Source organism: Lynx rufus, unplaced genomic scaffold, assembly GCF_022079265.1.
Source record: "Lynx rufus isolate CCGP_SWC_20201006 ecotype Redwood Valley unplaced genomic scaffold, mLynRuf1.p SCAF_10, whole genome shotgun sequence".
In the NCBI taxonomy this organism is placed as follows: Eukaryota; Metazoa; Chordata; class Mammalia; order Carnivora; family Felidae; genus Lynx; species Lynx rufus.
The window spans coordinates 44,154,988-44,170,762 of NW_025814824.1; the positions used below are offsets into that span (position 1 = coordinate 44,154,988).

The 15,775-nt window shown below is 44.9% G+C and overlaps 1 protein-coding gene across 2 annotated transcripts in view; it reads left to right on the plus strand.

Moving 5' to 3' along the window:
• Positions 1–15,775, plus strand: part of ACER2 (alkaline ceramidase 2) — a 34,349-nt gene that overhangs the window by 10,964 nt on the left and 7,610 nt on the right. For both annotated transcript variants that reach the window (XM_047064889.1, XM_047064880.1), the window contains exons 2-4: positions 1,043–1,157; positions 1,898–2,039; positions 10,165–10,302. In XM_047064889.1, the coding sequence (XP_046920845.1) occupies positions 1,082–1,157; positions 1,898–2,039; positions 10,165–10,302 (356 nt within the window). In that variant the 5' untranslated portion in view covers positions 1,043–1,081. The remainder of the gene's footprint in view (positions 1–1,042; positions 1,158–1,897; positions 2,040–10,164; positions 10,303–15,775) is intronic.

Below are 15,775 nucleotides of genomic sequence, written 5' to 3' on the forward strand. Positions count from 1 at the left end.
TTGCCAGAGCCTGGGGCAGGAAGGAGGGAGTAGAAGGTGCCTGCATACTGGGTATAGGATTTCTTTTTGGGGTGATGAAAATGTTTTAGAACTAGATAGAGGTGATGGTTGCATATTATGAGGGTATTTAAGGACACTGAATTGTACACTTTTTTTTAATTTTTTTTAAATGTTTGATTTATTTTTAAGACAGAGACAGAGCATGAGTGGGGAGGGGCAGAGAGAGAGGGAGACACAGAATCCGAAGCAGGCTCCAGGCTCTGAGCTGTCAGCACAGAGCCCGACGCGGGGCTCGAACTCACGAACTGTGAGATCATGACCTGAGCCGAAGTCGGACACTTAACCAACTGAGCCACCCAGGCGCTCCAAGAATTGTACACTTTAAAATAGTTAATTTTATGCTGTCTGAATTTTACCTCAATTAAAAATTTGGGATAAAGGAACTGGCTATGACCACACCGCCCCCCAAAAAAAGATTAAAAATAAGTTAAAAAAAAATTTCAGGTGAGCCGACCAGCATGATAGTCACTAGCTACTTGTGGTTGCTGAGCACATGTAATACGGCTGGGCCAGATGGAGGTTGCTGGAAGGATGACATTCATACTGGACTTCAAAGCCTTATGTGAACAAAAGAATGTAAAATAGCTCATTAGTGATATTTCAATAGTGATTATGTGTTGAAATGATACTATTTTGAGTATATTACATTAGATAACCTATATATATTTTTAAAAGCAAATACCCCCTGGAGAGAAAAGAGGCTTCAATCCACACTAGAACCTGAAAATTTGATCTTTACCTAAGGTTTGAAGCTGCCCCCGTAATCAAAGAGATGGGAAGGAGTCCCCATGAAAGAAGTCTTAAATTTCCCTGTATCTGCAGTTAAAAAAAAAAAAACAAAAAAAACAAAAAACGTAAGAGCTTAGACAAGAGGTATGGTCACATTCCTCCCAGTTTGCAAAGAGCATATTTGGAACACACGGCTTTATTTTTTGCCCTTTGACTTAATATTTCTCTTTTCATTTTACATCCCCCCCACCAGATCAGCAATGTCTTATTTTTCGTCTTACCGCCCATCTGCATGTGCTTGTTTCGTCAGTATGCAACATGCTTCAACAGTGGCATCTACCTAATATGGACTCTCTTAGTGGTAGTGGGTAAGTGGATTCATTTTCAAGCATGGGCTGAAAGGGAGGAAATGGAATTCTGCACACTTCCTGTCCTGTTTGAACATTATGTTTTGTAAACCAAAGTCACTCTGACGTCTCAGCCAACTTTTATTTTGCTTGCTTGACGCCAGAAGGAGGGCTCTTTTGAATACGGCCTTGATAACAAGGTTGACTGTAATTATCACTTAATTGCCTTCGAAGGTTTATTTATGTAATGGCTATCAGTGCTGTGCCAGTGCCATTTTCTGACAACTTCTGAAGACGATCACATGAAATGATTGAACTCTGATGAGACTTTAGTGTAACGGATCAAAATTTAAAAAAAGAAAATTCTAGATGTTTGGAGCCTTCATTGTTCTGGGAAACACTTGTGCAATTTCCATTTCCTTCCACAGCAGGTTGGGAATACTTAACGGTGAGAGGATGTTGGCTCGTTTACTGCCTGTTCCCATGAAGCCTTGGTGGATGAGGACAGAGTGTGTCTAACTGTGGGATTATTAAAGTTCTGATGTGCTGACATTGGGTCCTGCTTGAAATCCGCTCTCTAGGGCTTCGAGCGTGCATGCCTAGGTGGTAGGGGTTTCTGCCTTTAGCTTCTGCTTTCAGTGCGAACGTGATCTGGTGACTGGGACAGTGGTTGGTTGAAAGGGCGGTCCTTCAGCAGTGTATTGAATTTGTGAGTCTGTTCTTCTGTGGTGACCTTTGTGATTGGTTGTAATTGATTCTAGGAATTGGATCTGTCTACTTCCATGCAACCCTAAGTTTCTTGGGTCAGATGCTTGATGAACTTGCAATCCTTTGGGTTCTGATGTGTGCTCTGGCCATGTGGTTCCCCAGAAGGTATCTACCAAAGATCTTTCGGAATGACAGGTAAGCTCGTGCTAAACATTTTTGCATTCACTGCTAGGTGCAGTACCCAATATATCCACGTACGTATCAAGAAAAACAGCACATGATGTAGCCTAACTTTGTGATGAGCTTATCATATACTTATTTAATATCCACTGATTGTTTATCGTGTCAGACCATAAACAAACTGATTAAAGAGGAAATTTTAGTATACTTGAAGAATTTATATGCTAATGGGGGAAAAAGTCAAATGTCTCCCTTATAGGATATGAACAAAAGTGGAAAGATTTTCAGTGGGGGAGAAATTATGGAATGGTAGTTCAAAGACCTTTGGTTTGCTGCTAGAACATTTCCTCGAGTCCAGTCGAGTTCTACCATTTGCTAAGTTTACAGTAGAACTCCACTAAGGAATTAGTTCCTGCAGTTATAGATTCTGTAGTTGTCAAACGGTATTGGTTTATGCTTCTGCTGAGATCTACACGCATGCACACACACACACCTTTAAGCTGGAAATTCAGAATTTCAAGAGTGGATGCATTTTATTCATTAAAAAACCTTTAGTGTTCATTTTTATTTTGAGAGAGAGAAAGAAAAAAAAAATGAACAGGGGAGGGGCAGAGAGAGAGGGAAAAGAGAGGATCCCAAGCAGGCTCCTTTCAAACTCACGAACTGTGAGATTAGGACCTGAGCTGAAATCAAGAGTCGGACGCTTAACTGACTGAGCCACCCAGGCGCCCCAAAAGATGCATTTTCATATCTATTATGATGCTTACATGGTTATTCATCCAGTAAGTATTTTTTTGAACACTTAACTATGTAATTTTCTAGGCACTGGGCTTTGGCAGTAAACAAAACAGTAGTCTCTGCCTTCAGTGCGTTTATACTGAAGTTGAGGAGGGTACAAACCAATGAACAAACAAACAATACAATGTTATGGTAAGTGCCATGATAAAAAGTAAAGCTGGTAAGGGGTAGTGGTGACATGGGGTGCCGATTTAGAGTTTGATCAGGGAAAGCCTTTCTGAGGAGGTATGAGGTTTGTTAATATCTGAAGGAACAGAAGAGAGCCAACCTCATAATGATGAGAAGGGTTCCTAGAATATACTACTCACATATTTCTCTGTAGGACACTGTGTTTTGTCACTATATATAGATGTAGTCTAAAAACATGGATATAATTAAGCAAGCTGTGTATACCCAGGGAAGAGCTCTACTGGGAAAATAAAAGAATTCCTTACGGTTTTTCTGGTACTGTGACCAGGAATAGGAATTTTATAGGTGTTAAAGATGAGGCTCTCTTCTATGGATGGAGGTGGAGGAGTGTCCATAAAACACGCTGACTGCAAAAAGCACATGGTATCCTAGTTTGAGAATGAATGAACTAATCTTTTTTTGAGTAGATGTTTTTGTATATGCACAGAAATGCCTGGAGGAGGAAGACAGGCACCGATACCATTGGCTATTCTTATTTTTTTATTTTTATTTTTTTAAATATTTATCAATCTTTGAGAGAGAGAAAGGCTGAGTGGAGTGGGGGGAGGGGCAGAAGAGAGGGAGACACAGAATCCGAAGCAGGCTCCAGGCTCCGAGCTGTCGGCACAGAGCCCGACGCGGGGCTCGAACCATGAGAACCCAAGTCAGTTGCTTAACCGACTGAGCCACCCAGGTGCCCCACCATTGGCTACTCTTAGGAATGGGGTGGGGAGGGGAGAACCTTCGTGTTTGCTTTTGATCTATACTGCTGTACAGTTTTTGTTTTTATTTTTATTTTTTATTTATTTTTTATTTAAAAAAAAATTTTTTTTTCAACGTTTATTTATTTTTGGGACAGAGAGAGACAGAGCATGAATGGGGGAGGGGCAGAGAGAGAGGGAGACACAGAATCGGAAACAGGCTCCAGGCTCTGAGCCATCAGCCCAGAGCCTGACGCGGGGCTCGAACTCCCGGACCGCGAGATCGTGACCTGGCTGAAGTCGGACGCTTAACCGACTGCGCCACCCAGGCGCCCCCAGTTTTTGTTTTTAAAGAGTGCATGTTAATTTTTAACACTGAAAATGTATTTTAAAATGAGATAGGGAGAAGACCTACTTCAAGTGAACTAGCTGTACAGTTTTCATTGTACAAGAAGGATTTGAATTAAATAGTATTTTGAGTATCATCGAGCAGCTCAGGTATCCTCAAGGTTCCTGGATCACAAAACCACGAGGGAGTGAGCCAGCTGCTTACTAGAAGTGATAAGAAGGGCATTCCTGGTCTTGGGAGAAATACGGTCTCCTTGGCTGAGGCTTTCTCCTCAGTGGGGGAGGGAGGCTTTCATGTGTAGCAGGTTGGTTTGGGCGGTCTCCGGTTTCCAGTCTTGTGCGTGTTCCGCTTCGGTTACGGGACTGGAAAGGAAGCACTTAGAAAGCCCTGGGAGGTGGAGAAGGGGCTTCCTGACTCTGGCTGAGAAACATCATTTACTTTTGGCCTCTCCTTTGGTGTCGAAGGTGCCCACCGCTCACCTCCATCCTTGCCCTGAGCCTGGGGTGTGGGAGGTTGAGCGCTGAGGGGCCTCTTGGTTCTCAGATCTGAGCTTTCAAGTCCTGGGATCTGAGGGAGAAGCTGCGAGCATGAGAAGAATGGTTTTGTTTGTTCATGGCCCTCCAGAGGTGCCACTTGGAATTCCAAGCAACTATTTTTATTTTTATTTATTTACAAAAAATTTTTTTTAATCTTTATTTTTGAGGGAGAGAGAGACAGAGCGTGAGCGGCAGAGGGGCAGAGAGAGAGGGAGACACAGAATCGGAAGCAGGTTCCAGGCTCTGAGCTGTCAGCACAGAGCCACATGTGGGGCTCGAACTCATGAACCACGAGATCATGACCTGAGCTGGAGTTGGACGATTAACTGACCGAGCCACCCAGGCGCCCCTCCAAGCGACAGTTTTTAATGTGTTCATGATGTGAAAAAGAAAAACTTTCTCTTTCTTGAAGGGAGAAGTGGGGAAATGTTATGAGCAGGAGAGAGGAAAATGGATGTATTTCTAGAAGCTTACCAACTTTTAACAACAAAGCCCACATCATGGGGCAGAGAAGTCAGTACCACTTAGGACCTTTTTCATCGCAACACCCTGCACGTTTTCTCTGGGAAGATGTGACCCCACTGTTTTCAGCTTGGGCAGAGTCCTTGGGGGCCCTGAGCATCCCAGATGTTTATGTCCCTGGCTTTGGGAACGCCCTGGGTTTGAATCCTAGCTTTGCTGCCTACAAGCAGTGTGACTTGTCTTGATTCTTTAGCTTTCTATTTCCTCTTTTTTAAGTTTATTTATTTATTTTGAGAGAGAAAGAGAGTGCGCACGAGCGGGGGAGGGGCAGAGAGAGGGAGGCAGAGGATCTGAAGCAGGCTCTGTGCTGAGAGCAAACAGCCTGATGCAGGGCCCGAACCCACGAACTGTGAGGTCACGACCCGAACCGAAGTCGGAAGCTTAACCAACTGAGCACCCAGGCACCTGTTTCTTCACTTGTCAAACCAGGGAAATAATCATCTTGTGAGGGGATCCTGCAGAGCACACATGGTGAGCATACAGAGTTAGCTTTCATTACTACCAATGGCATATGGAGATTTCTGCCGAGCATTTCTGAGATACGCACGTACATTGAAGGAGAAAGTGGGAATGAACAAAGAAGAGGGATGGTGTTACGGGAGAACAACACGTTATAAATAAGGAGTTCAGGTCTATTCGTCCACCTTCAACTTGCCAGTGACAGGCAGAGCAAGACGACCAGACCCCTTTTTGTGAGCCTCACTGCCTGTGACATGGGGACAGGTGCAGCTCTGTGCCCAAGTGGTGGGCCAGACCAAGGACTTCACGTCAAAACCAGGGATTGTGTGGTTTCGCTGTTGAAATTTACCAGTTGATGTCTGTTTGTGATCTCGACTTTGCAGGAGTGGTTCTAAAAACACGTTAAAAGTAGTTCCAGCCTGAGATCTCTGGAGAAAGGAGAGCAACGTGTGGTGGCTAAGGGATTGTATCAGACAGGCATGGATTTGGGTAATAGGTTTTGTTTTTAAAGCCCTGGTACCTCAGTTTGCTCATCTGTAAAGTGGAGATAAGAAGAGTACCTACCTCATGGGGTTGGAAATGTATGGGAAAATCCTGTAAAATATACACTACAGTGTCTTGTACAGAGTAAGGACTCAGTAAATGCTAGCAGTTATTACAAATGTCTAACATTGGTAAGTATTTTGAAGGTAAGGTCTAGAACAGCAGGGAAATTAACGTTTATGATATAAACAGGAATAGTTGGCAGGTCCTAAGAACCATCATACGCTCAGCTGTTGATGGTTATTAATAAATAAAACATTGAAAAAAATTTATTTATCTTTACATTTTTTTTATGTTATTTTTTTTTTTTTTTGAGAGAGAGGCAGCGTGTGAGCAGGGGAGGGGCAGAGAGAGAGAGGGAGACATAGAATCTGAAGCAGGCTCCAGGCTCTGAGCTGTCTGTGCTCCAGCACAGAGCCCGATGCGGAGCTCGAACTCACAAACTATGAGATCTTGACCTGAGCTGAAGTCGGATGCTTAACTGACTGAGCCACCCAGGTGCCCCTTACTTACTTTTGAGAGGGGGGGGAGCAGAGAGAGTGGGGGACACAGAATCTGAAGCAGGTTCCAGGCTTTGAGCTGTCAGCACAGAGCCCAACATGGGGCTCGAACTCACGAACTGTGAGATAATGACCTGAGCCAAAGTCGGATGCTTAACCGACTGAGCCACCCAGGCACCCCGGTTATTAATAATTTTTTAAACATTTTTGTTTTGAGAAAATAAACTCCAAGAACAAAGAACTATTATAGGCTAATTGTTTCCACTTCTTAAAGATTTATCCTCCTGTGATTTTTTTTTTTTTTTTTTTTTTACAATTTTGCCTCCACATGATCTAGGGACAGCTCTCACTTTATAATCCAATTCAGTTTTTGAATCCTGAGTTGCATGGGTGCAGACTGGGGTCTGGCCATCCTGCTCTAGCTGGGTAACTTGTGGCCAGGGGCTTAGACTCTCTGGGTCTTATCAGTTCCTTACTTATAAAACGACATGGGCAGACCTTCCAGGACCCACTGCTCTAGTCCTATGAATATCATGGTCTGGTTGTTCTAAATAGATCATGTTTTAGTCCTACAGGGTAGTTTAGAGCAGTAGATCTTAACCGGGGACATTTCCATCCCTTAAGAGACATCTGGGAAGTCTGTGGATATATTTTCGGTGGTTACGGTGATGGAGTTTTATCATCCATAAAATAAATTTTACTTTGGAAAAAGGGCTAAGGGCGCCTGGGTGGCTCAGTCAGTTAAGCATCCAACTTCAGCTCAGGTCATGATCTCATAGTTCAAGGGTTCGAGCCTCACGTCAGGCTCTATGCTGACAGCGCGAGCCTGCTTTGGATTCTCTCTCTCTCCCCCTCTCTATCCCTCCCCCTGCTCACACTCACTCTCTCTCTCGCCCTCTCTCAAAAATAAACATTTTTTTTTAAAAATGGCGGGGAGGCATTACCAGGTTTTTGCTATAGAAAAGGGGCCCAGGGTCTGCTATGGTTGAAAACCACTGCTCTAATGGGTGGCTAATGATAACAGTAGCAGCTTTATTATAATATTATATTGATGGTGTTGGGCTACCAGGGTTTGATTGGGAGAATTGAAGAAGAAGGGGTGATAAGGGTTCCCTGACCTGGTGCTCCAGTTTGAGCCCACAATGGGCTGGAAAGTTGAGAACAGGACCAGAGACCACAGTAGGAGTTGCCTGGTGTCACTGATAAGGTAACACCCTGTCAGACCCCGTCCCTCCTGGACATTCCCAGCTCTCTGGTACCCAGGACCTCCGGGTACCCAGCTCTCTGGTACCCAGGACCCTGACTCTGGGGTCAGCGGGACTGTCCCTGTGACTTCTGTTGACTTCTGCTGGTTACAGATTTGTATGTTCATAGGTTGTTTTGTTGGCTAAGCCACCTTCTTGAAGCGCATTCCCTCACACCCTCTGGACCGACCTGGAGGTAGTCCGCCTGTGTTCTCCTTGAAGAAAGCAAATTTCGTCAGGCTTGCTGCCTTTGAACTGTTTGGCAGACCTCTACAGAGCAACAGCAGCCCAGATTTTCCCCGAGAGTAGATCTGATTCACAGTAACATTACTTAAAGTCTCACTTGTTCTCACATGATGGTAATGATAACACTAAGAGTGGATTTGATCAGCACATACTGTGCATCAGGCACTGTGTGAAGTGCCTTAATACTTACGGGAACCCCACGGGGTAGAGAAACTTGGGGCTTAGAGCGTTTCGTGACTTGTCAAAGGTCCCACGGTTAGTACGAGATGGAAGGAGAAAAAGTGACACGCATCTGTTAGCTGGAACACCTGTGCTTAAATCGCCGTCACCCTCACTAACCCACCCCTCAGCCATTGATCTAGAGAAGCGATGCAATTTAGGAATGGTGGTTTTTTTGGTTTTTCCAATCTGAAAAGGCTGAAAGGCCTTGGTGTGGTTCATAGAATTTCAAAACCCAGTGAAAGAGTTATTGTGGGTCCATAAGAGTTATTGTGGGTGTGTGATGGGGGGAGGGGAGCTGCGGGCTGTGGTCCTCAGAGTGGAGCAGGTAGCCTTTCATCCAGTAGCAAAGGCTGCCAGCCAAGGCCAGGAGGAAAACAGGCTTCTCCTGAGAACTTGCTGCCTGGACCCTTTCCCACACATGTATTTTTTTTTCTCTGGTTGAAGTTCAGGGCTACAATTCCTGTCCATTCCAGTCAGAAAGTTGGCTGCCCCATCAATGATTTCCTGTGCCTTGATGATAAATGGTTTTCCTCTCTAAGAGATAAATTTGTATTTTGGAGGTCTCAATGCACTTTGATTTCTTTATAATGGAATTTCATTCAAATTAGTTTCCCAACTGTGACCTGTTCCAGGGCTCGCGGCCAAAGTAAATTGTGCTAATGAGGAATAAAAGAAACTTCAGGAAAATCATGTGCTCCTAAATTTCAGTCATGGATGAGGCCTTAGGGATCATCTAGTCCAGGCTTTTCATTTTATAGATGAGGAAATGGAGTCCCAGGGAGAGAAGGAGGAACGCGTCCGGGATCACGTCGCCACTTCTGGCACGTTCTACTGAAAGCACCTGCACTGAAGGGAGTGAGGATGGCATTTTTCTAAGATTTGTCAGGTCAAAGACTTGTCAACACAAAATTCCAGTGCATGCTAGACTGTGACTTGCCAGGACATAAAGACACGATTAGAATTTTTTCTTAAGACATAGTTTTGTGTACTAGACAGATTTTTTTTTTTTCCTTTTAAACTAGGGAGCTTTATAGTTTGTAAGTGGTCCCTGGTTTTCTTGTAAAAGTCTTACCCATTTGCCTTGTAGAACAGGGCTTGACAAGCTGTGAGCCAAATGGGTCCACTGCCTGTTTTTGCAAGTCAAGTTTTATTGGCATACAGCCGTGCCCAATCACTTACTGTCCACAGTGGTGGACTTGAGTAGCTGCGGAGACCTTGTGACCTGCAACACCTAAAATATTTACTCTCTCACCCTTTATAGAAGTTTGCTAAACGCTGCTGTAAGAGATCTGAAAACAATAAAGAGAAAAAGGACACTAAGAAAATAATTATCCGTATCTTACCCTCAGGGACTTACATGGATTCTCATTTCACCAATCTCCTGGCTAATTTTTTTAAGTTTGTTTATTCATTTTTGAAAGAAAGAGAGAGAGAGGTAGAGAGAGAGAGAGAGAGAGAGAAAGTATGAGCAGGGGAGGAGCAGAGTAAGAGGGAGAGAGAGAATCCCAAGCAGGCTGTGTGCTGTCCGCACGGAGCCCAACACAGGGCTCAGCCCCAAGAACCATGAGACCATGACTGGAGCTGAAATCAAGAGTCTGACACTCAACTGACTGAGCCACCCAGGTACCCCCTGGCTAAATATTTTGAAAATTTCTGGCTACTTCCTAAGAATAAACTCTTAGAAGTAGAATTAGTGAGCCCATGGTTGTGAGTGGGTTTTAGACTCCTGGTACCTTGCGCACGACGTCTTCTCAGCTTGCATTTCCGCCTGTGGTGCCTGTGCTTTGCCAGCATTCATCAAACAAACAAGACCTCCTTTGCTAACAGTTTGGTTTTGCTTCCATCGATTCAGGGGCAGGTTCAAGGCGGTGGTCTGTGTCCTGTCTGCGGTCACAACGTGCCTGGCGTTTGTCAAGCCCGCCATCAACAACATCTCTCTGATGACCCTGGGGGTTCCCTGCACTGTGCTCCTGGTTGCAGAGCTAAGGAGGTGGGTACCTTCATTCTTCCTGCCCACCCCTCAGGCTGCCCCTGGGGTGGGAACGTACCGGCTTCTGGGGTTTTTGTTTGTTCGTTTTTTACTGCCCTCAACTGTGGAAAAGGAATCGGACTCCTCACATAGAGTTAGTTTCTGACTATTGGATTGACAGCACATTTGATGGTTTGGTTCAAAACGTTAACGATCTCACTTCCAGAAAGAGGGGAGCAGCTGTTTAGCGGATGCAATATATCCCAGTGATCTGAAGCTAGCTTAGCAGGAAGATCTCAGGGACCTGGTGAATGCCCAGACCAGCCTGCCTAGACTTAATTCTGTACAAAGAATAGATCTGTTCCTAGGACGAGAATAAGGAGAAAAGTCCTAACGAGGCTATTGCATTCACACACAGAAGGAAAAACGAATGTCTATATATGAGGCAACATTGACTCCAGGTCTAATACCGTTGACTGTGTTATTTTCCCTGAGGCTTAGTCTCTTATTTATAACCTATCAGGTAAAGCTTTTGCTATTTGCCTAAGGATTTTCCTTTGGAAAGTTGTATACTCAAGTTCAGGTTGATATCTACAAGTAGTTTAGCCTTGTGTGTACATGATTTCTTTAGCCCCCAAACACATCTAACCACTGTCCTTATTTTAATACCCTGAAAATGCAGCTTTTTCTTTGTGCCAGTGTTTAGAAATGCATTTTAATTCATGACTTTCTCATTGCTATGGATGTAGCGTGTCCTAACTGAAGTCTGGGGCGTCTCTTCCTTTGTGTGAGAGTTGCTCTGTGTAAGATGTTATCAGCTCTCCCTTCAGTCTTTGAGAGGAGACATACAGTTCTTCCCACTGCTCTGCCTCTGGGGGTTGCTTTGAATGTCAGCAATACCAGGCAGGGTCAAAGGTGGTTGAAGAAGTATTTTAAGACACTGGCTGGCAGAGGAAAGAAGCTGTCCCATCTTGTCTTGTTGCTTTCCTTCGGTAGCCTTGGAAGAGTGGAAGAACAAGAGACTGGCTTAAGAACGCTAATAGATTTTTGAAGCTCTTTGGGAAACACACACGTTGTTAATAAAGAGATCTGAAATGAATTTGTAATGGTCCAGTGGTACTGGCTTATATTAGGCCTGATGTGAATAGAATGTTCTGGACGTAGGTTTCTTGAGAATTCACTGCAATCTAGTTCATTTTAACTCTTGAATCTAATATGTTTTAGCCTATAATTTTGTTAAAAAGTAGCTTAAGGAAAGAGAAAATATTTTTAATTAATATTTAGGGGCGCTTGAGTGGCTCAGTCAGTTAAGTGTCTGACTTCAGCTCAGCTCATGATCTCATGGTCGTGGGTTCGAGCCCCACATCGGGCTCTGTGCTGACAGCTCAGAGCCTGGAGCCTGCTTCAGATGCTGTGTCTCCCTCTCTCTGCCCCTCCACTGCTCACATTCTGTCTCTCTCAAAAATAAATAAATATTAAAATATTTAAACAAGAGCAAATGGGGTTAGGACAAGTGGTTAGGACAGATTACTGTTTAAATAAATTCTGCTTCACAAGTGTGATCTTTAAGCAAGGAAAATTTTTCCTTTAATACTCTAATCTTTGCACATAATTACAAAAGAAATAATCTGTTTCGTACTTGAGATCTTCGCCCCTGAAAAGCTAGCCATCACTGCAGCTGATTGGTCTCCATCATTGTAACAAATGGCAGCATCATGGGAAGTATCCCTCCATCCTGCCAGGGTCTGTCTTTCAGCCTAGGGATTATTCCCTTCTTTCTCTTATGCCTACTTTATTCCTGTAAATTGTCTACTGGTCCTTGATCCGCCTTTCAAAAAAAATTTTTTTTTAGTTTTTTAATTTCATTTAAACCCAAGTTAGTTAACGTACAGTGTGATGATGGTTTCAGAATTCAACGATTGATCACTTACAAATAATACCCAGTGCTCATCCCAACAAGTGCCCTCCTTAATGCCCATAACTCATTTAGCCCATCCCCCCTCCCAACACTCCTCTTAAAAGGTCTTTCCCTTTGGCCTGTAAAAACACTGGAGTCCCTCTTTCTTCCCTAGCAGTCAGCCTGGACTCAGTCCACGACTCTCTCCAGCCACCACCTTTTCTCTCCCTCATCTGTCACAGCCCAGCATCTTGGAAGTGTTTATTTTATATATATGTGTGTGTGTGTGTGTGTGTGTGTGTGTGTGTGTGTGTATAAGTGATCTCTATGCCCAACGTGGGGCTCGAACTCAAGACCCCAAGATCCAGACTCATACATTCTACCAGCTGCGCCAGCCAGGTGCCACAGCCCAACGTCTTTAAAAGTGGCCTTCATCCGCCCAGCTCTCATTTCTTCAGCCCGCTGCAGTCTAGCTTCTGTCCCACCTTGCTACCCAAGCCCCTCTTGGCTGTGTGTCCAGTGATGGTTTTTCAACGTAACTTATGTGTTCTTCCCTCAGCTATTTGCGCAGTTCACCCCCCTCGTCCTTGAAACCTTCCGAGTGCCTCTTAGGATGCCACACCCTCCTGGGATGCCACTCCCTCCACGGCTTCTTTTCAGTCTCTCGTGTAAGCTCGTTTGCTGTGCACCTTTGCGGGTAGGGGTCCCTTCAGGTGACAGCTCACCTCGGCTCTTCTCCCTCTACATTTCCCCTGAAGGAGCTCATCCACAGCCTGCAAACATCTGCAAACAACTCCCAGCTGTGTGTCTGACCCCATCCTTCCTCCTCCCTCCACCACGGTGCATCTAGCTGCCTGTCCGACCTCTGTCCCCACCTGTCACAGCCATCTCGAGTTCAGCCAGATCACCGATCTGCCTTTTCCAGTTCTGGCTCTCCCAACATTTCCAGCAGCAGTAAATGGCACCATTTACCCATTTGCTCAAGACAGAAGCCTGGCTTCCTTTTCCTTTCCTGAGCATCCCCTCTGATCATAGTCCTTTTTCTATTAGTTGACATTACAATTGAGATTAAAGTTCAATATCCCCAGTGTGGCCCCTTGCTTGCCTCTAATATTTTATGGAGTTGTTTTAGCCGACATCGCAGTTAGGATGAAGTTCAAAATCCTGACGTAGCCCCTGCCTGCTGTAGCTCTTTCCTGCATGAAGCTCCCTGCTATACTCTGCCCTCAGCCGTTTTGACCTTCCCTATCCCCAAGGGGGCTTAGTTCTTTCTGTCCCCAGATCCTTGTTCATACTGTCCCCTTCCTTCTGACCCTTCTGTTTGGCTCACTTCTGGCTCACCTTTGACTCACCTGTTTTGGCTCAACTGTTTATACGCCGTCATAGCACCTCAGACTTCTTTCTGGCCCCCAGCCTGACTGTAATTAAAAAATTATTTGTGCTGCTGTTTTGTTTACGGTCTGTCCCCTCTGCTTGATGTAGGCTCCATGGGCAGGAGTGGGGCCTCTACGTTCACTGCTGTGTCTCTGTCCCCACTGGGATCCCAGCAGGGAGAGAGAAGATGGTTGTTGGCCGGCTTTGATGCAATTCCCAGACGAAGAGAGGTCTTTGTTGCTCTTTGCATTTCCTTCCAGGACCTTCCCCATTGTCATTAGCAATGATCTGTAATGTGCCAGCCAAATATTTCTCCTCCCACCTCCCTCTGCTCAGAAGGAACTGGGGAAGCTTTTTGTTTCTCATTAGCCTCATTCCTAAAGCTTGTACCTCGTCTTTCCATATTTTCATCGTCCTTTCCGAACCTTCTCTCAGACAAGGAAGCAACAAAATTTTACTTGGGGTTATGATTGGACATTTACTGAAATTTGTGGTGGGGTCATATCACCCAGGGACTCAGGTGCATTTAACACCTTTTAAGGTTGGAGCTTTTCTTCTGATTATTAGGAGTGAGTCAGTTAAGGAAAACTTCGAGAATACAACAAAGGGTCAGGAAGAGAACTGTAGCCATCATCTCAGATTTTTTTTTTTTTATCCTAAAATAGGGCCCTCCTTGTATCTATCACTTTTGTTCTGTTGTTTTTTTTTTTCTCCATTTAACCTCACGTTTACATTTTGATCTAAGCCCTGAGAAATGGGAATAAAACCCAAAGGAACCCAGGTTTGGACAAGACCCATGGGGAGATATGCCTGGTCAGTAGCAGGCAGCAGGACCTGTCCCTCTAGAAACAGAGGAAGGGACATCATCAGGCCACCCTGAGACCTTGACTCTGCAGTGCTTTCCCCACATGTGACTCATCCCCTGACGTTCTGCCTCTCTTGCCACTTCAGGATGGCTCTGCTCTTCCTCTGTTTCAGCTCCTCTTTCTCTGCCTCCTCAGGTCTCGGCTTCAAGGGCACCTTCTCGGATAGACCTTCCCTGACAGCCCCTCCCCCATTACACTGTCCACCAGTTTCCTTCCTGACACTCGTCACTAGCTGACATTGTTTTTATTGGTGTAATTATTCGTCAAATGTTCACATAGGCACTGCCTTTCCAGCATATTGTGATGTGTTCTGGTGTGCTCCTTAAAAAAACAAAACCTACAAATTTTGGCTTAAGTTTATTTATTTTGAGAGAAAACACACGTATGAGGGAGGGGCAGAGAGAGAGAATCCCAAGCAGGCTCCACACCAGCAGCGTGGAGCCCTATGTGGGGCTCGAACTCATGAACCCTTGAGATTACGACCTGAGCCGAAACCAAGAGTCGGACGCTGAACCGACTGAGCCACCCAGCTGCCCCCAAAGTTTCTAGGTTTAATTGAGTGTACATGGGCCCTCTTGTACCAGATTGGCCATATTTGTTGACATTTGTTTTTGTCCATTTTCATTTAAAATTTTTTTTTTTCAACGTTTATTTATTTTTGGGACAGAGAGAGAAAGAGCATGAATGGGGGAGGGGCAGAGAGAGAGGGAGACACAGAATCGGAAACAGGCTCCAGGCTCTGAGCCATCAGCCCAGAGCCTGACGCGGGGCTCGAACTCCCGGACCGCGAGATCGTGACCTGGCTGAAGTCGGACGCTTAACCGACTGCGCCACCCAGGCGCCCCCATTTTCATTTTAAAATGGCAAGGCAAGGGTCCTGTTCATTTCGCCTTTCGTAGTGCCTGGCATGGCTTCAGAGAATTTGGTACACAGTCAACATGGTTAAATTTTTTTTTTTAATCCAGAAAAAAAACCAATGTGTTCCTAAGATCACTAGGATCTCATTAACATTTTCCTTTACTACCTTGTTTTATCTATTCATCCAGCAAGCGTTTATATCATGCCTATCCTGGGCTGGGCACTGCATACACTCGGGGCAGGTGTGGCTCCTCTCTCACTGATCTTGCAGTCTGGTTGGATACTAGACATATGACGAATAATTACACCAATAAAAACAACGTCAGCTAGTGACGAGTGTCAGGAAGGAAACTGGCGGGTGCCCCCGATGCGGACAATGTAATGGAGGAGGGGCGGTCAGGGAAAGTCTATCCGAGAAGGTGCCCTTGAAGCCGAGACCTGAGAGAGAAAGAGGAGCTGAGACAGAGGAGGAGCAGAGCCTCTGTGAGGAAGCAGCAGG